This window comes from Mus musculus, chromosome Y (genome assembly GCF_000001635.26).
Source record: "Mus musculus strain C57BL/6J chromosome Y, GRCm38.p6 C57BL/6J".
NCBI classification, from domain to species: Eukaryota; Metazoa; Chordata; class Mammalia; order Rodentia; family Muridae; genus Mus; species Mus musculus.
The window spans coordinates 86,868,950-86,871,908 of NC_000087.7; the positions used below are offsets into that span (position 1 = coordinate 86,868,950).

The following is a 2,959-nucleotide window of genomic DNA, read 5'->3' on the forward strand; positions in this document are numbered from 1 at the left end:
CTCAGACTTCATTCCAGAGATTCTATCTAGGTCCTGTCTTTCTCCCCTTCTTCCTAAAAATCCATCTTTTGCTGCCATCCCTGCTCCTCTAAGTCATATCTCCAATTCCTTGCTCACTATGCAGACCACAGAATCTAAGTCCTGTCCATTTTAGCCTGTGTAATATTAGATGTATGCACTGTTCACAGCCTGAGTTGCAACTTTCATCTTGCTTTGATGTTCTTTCCACCATAGTCCATCTCTTCCAACAATAAGTTCACTAAAAGCATGTCATGTCACACGTATTAATTTTTAGAACAAAACAAATTTTATTGACAAAGATACTGTGGTTGTCAAAGACCCATAGGTACCCAACACAGGAAAATAAACATTTTTTTCAATCCTATAAGTTTACTTTTCTGTACTTTGTGATTTTTTTTAATTTAAGTGATATTTGACACCAGAGTATAGACATAGATATGTAGGTCACCAAGAAATTTGATAAAGTACACAGTAGAATTGGCTAGAACTTTGTAAACCACCTTTCCGAACTTTTTGGATCCATCATCTCTGGTGTACTGCACCCAGGAACCTATTAAGAAGTCATTGTCATCACCTGATCTCGCCTCAGCCAGAGGGGTCTCTGGAATGATGTGGAGGTTACCTTCCTTGTAGTCATCCAGGAGCTGATAGACGTAGAGGACCGGATCCTTCTTGTAGGAAATGTAAAAATAGTCCTGTAAGAATGGCACCTGGGCTAGCACCATCCCACTCCAGTTGTCCTCAGAGCCATCTTTCCCCTCAAATTTGTGTTGTACCTCTCTGCAAACCAGGGCGCTGGCGAGGTGGACATCCCTCACCTGAAGAAAAACTACTTTGTGAGGCAAGACCTTAAGATTTAAAATCCTCTCATCGCTGTGGAGCTCCTGTCCGTAGACACTGTCAATTCCGTCATACTTCACCAAATAAAGAGAAGGGTTTGTTGGCAGTTGACCTAGAATGATGGCCTTCCAATGGGTGACAGGCTCATTACCTTCCTTCCACCCGTGAGAAATTCTGCAGCCAACAATATTCCCCAGGGCCTGGGAAGAAGGCTTCCTCCTACTCTTCTTCTTGAGTGATGTCATGCTCAGACTCTTCAGAGGTATTGTCTTCTACCTGGCTGTAGACCTGTTGTGCTAGATCACACTGTCTAAGTGGCTTCCATTCTCTTCAAATATCATACTTGCCCATTGCCTGGGACTGAAGATCTTGCCCGTTTACGCCAGACACAATGCTGTTGCCTCTGTCATATATATGAATTCCTGATGGGCAATGGTTATGGGTTGGGAGTGAATGCTGGACCAAGACTCTTCTCTACGAGAACTTCTGAGCATGTGAAGAAGACTATGCTAAACAGATTTGAGCTCCTAAAATTAATTTTATAAAAATAAGAAGTTAATAAGTCAGCCATGGTGGTACAGGCATTTAATCCCAGAACTCAGAAGGCAAGGACAGGCAGATTTCTAAATTAGAGACCAGCCTGGTCTACAAAGTGAGTTCCAGGGAAGCCACTGCTATAGAGAGGAACCCTGTCTCAACAACAACAACAACAACAACAACAACAACAACAACAAGTAAAAGAAAACAGAAGAAAATCAAACGAAAAACAAACAAAAGAGAAATTCAAACAAAAAATAACAAAACAAACAATCAAATGGAGAAGTTAATAGGAAGTGGTGGTGACCCATAACTTTAATCATAGTACTCAAGAGGCAGAGTGAGGCAGACCTTAGTGAGATAAAGGCTAGTCTGGTCTACACAGTGAGTTTCCTGACAGCCAAATCTAAACATACAGAAACTCAAATAAAATTAACCAAGCAGGCAAACAAACAAACAAAGAAACAAAGAAACAAAAAAACAAGGACATAAAAATAGTGTAATTAACAAGTAATTCTCTAGAGCTCAGAAGAATATACTCAGATCAACATTTATTTCTTCAGCCCTGAGTTAATTTGTCTCTGATAAGGATCATCTCCTTGAAATTCTATGTCAATTTAGGTTGTGCTATGACTATTACAACCAATGATCAAGAAGAAGAGAAAAAAAAAAAAATAATGGCCAGAAGGGTCACCATGACTCTCTTGTACATGTAAGGACTGAGCTAAGTGCCTGCATTCACAAATATCTTCCCAGGGACACAGCACACCACTGTCCTTCTTTATTGTTTCTCCTGACCCAGCTTCAAAATTATTTGATGAAGCCATTGCATCAGTGAACTCAAGAACAACTCAACAATTTGAGGCAATATCAGCCATTTAGAACTAATATCTTCTAACATGCACTTGGACAAAGAGGAGATTTGGCATTTTAGTGGAATTGTGATCTAGATATTGTTAGCAAGGATAATAAATTCAGGAGATAAACTAACCTAGACCATTCATCTCCCTAGCTAATAAACATGGAGAAAGTAAATTGTACAGTAACTCTCTGTAGGAGAGAAAATTTTTAGCTTTCTGTAGCTATGAGGGTCCTAATTACTACATAAATATACTTACCCATAGAAAAATATCCTAGTTGTCAAGATTCTGTCTCCTGATACAGACCAGGCACCAAAAGCCTGTGGGAAAAAATGACCTGGCTTTGACATACCACTGTGAAGATAGTGAACTCACCTTCAATGGATTCTAGTGCCTCCAAGTGGAATAGATGCGCAACCTCCAGCCAGTGCTCTGTGACATCACCCTAGTTCAGCTTACATCATAGAACCCCTCTCAGGCTGGTTCCTTCCCTAGTTACACTCAGAAACGTTCAGCATCTCGAATTTACCTTTTCATATGGCCTCCTAGAAATAATAAATGAAATCCCAACTGAAAGGCCTGATGATCTGAGTAATATTCTGCCAAAGAATTTCACCCTTGCATTGTTTTTATTGTTTGGTTGTTGGATTTTTATTTATTTGTTTGGTTTGTGTTTTGTTTTGTTTCATTTTTGTTTTTAT

The 2,959-nt window shown here is 39.6% G+C and overlaps 1 protein-coding gene across 1 annotated transcript; it reads right to left on the reverse strand.

Annotated features, from left to right (window-relative positions):
- Positions 1 to 422: 422 nt before the first annotated feature.
- Positions 423 to 1,106, reverse strand: Gm21462 (predicted gene, 21462). Its single transcript, XM_017318877.1, has one exon. It carries the CDS (start codon positions 1,104 to 1,106, stop codon positions 423 to 425), a length of 684 nt encoding a protein of 227 aa, XP_017174366.1.
- Positions 1,107 to 2,959: the final 1,853 nt, after the last annotated feature.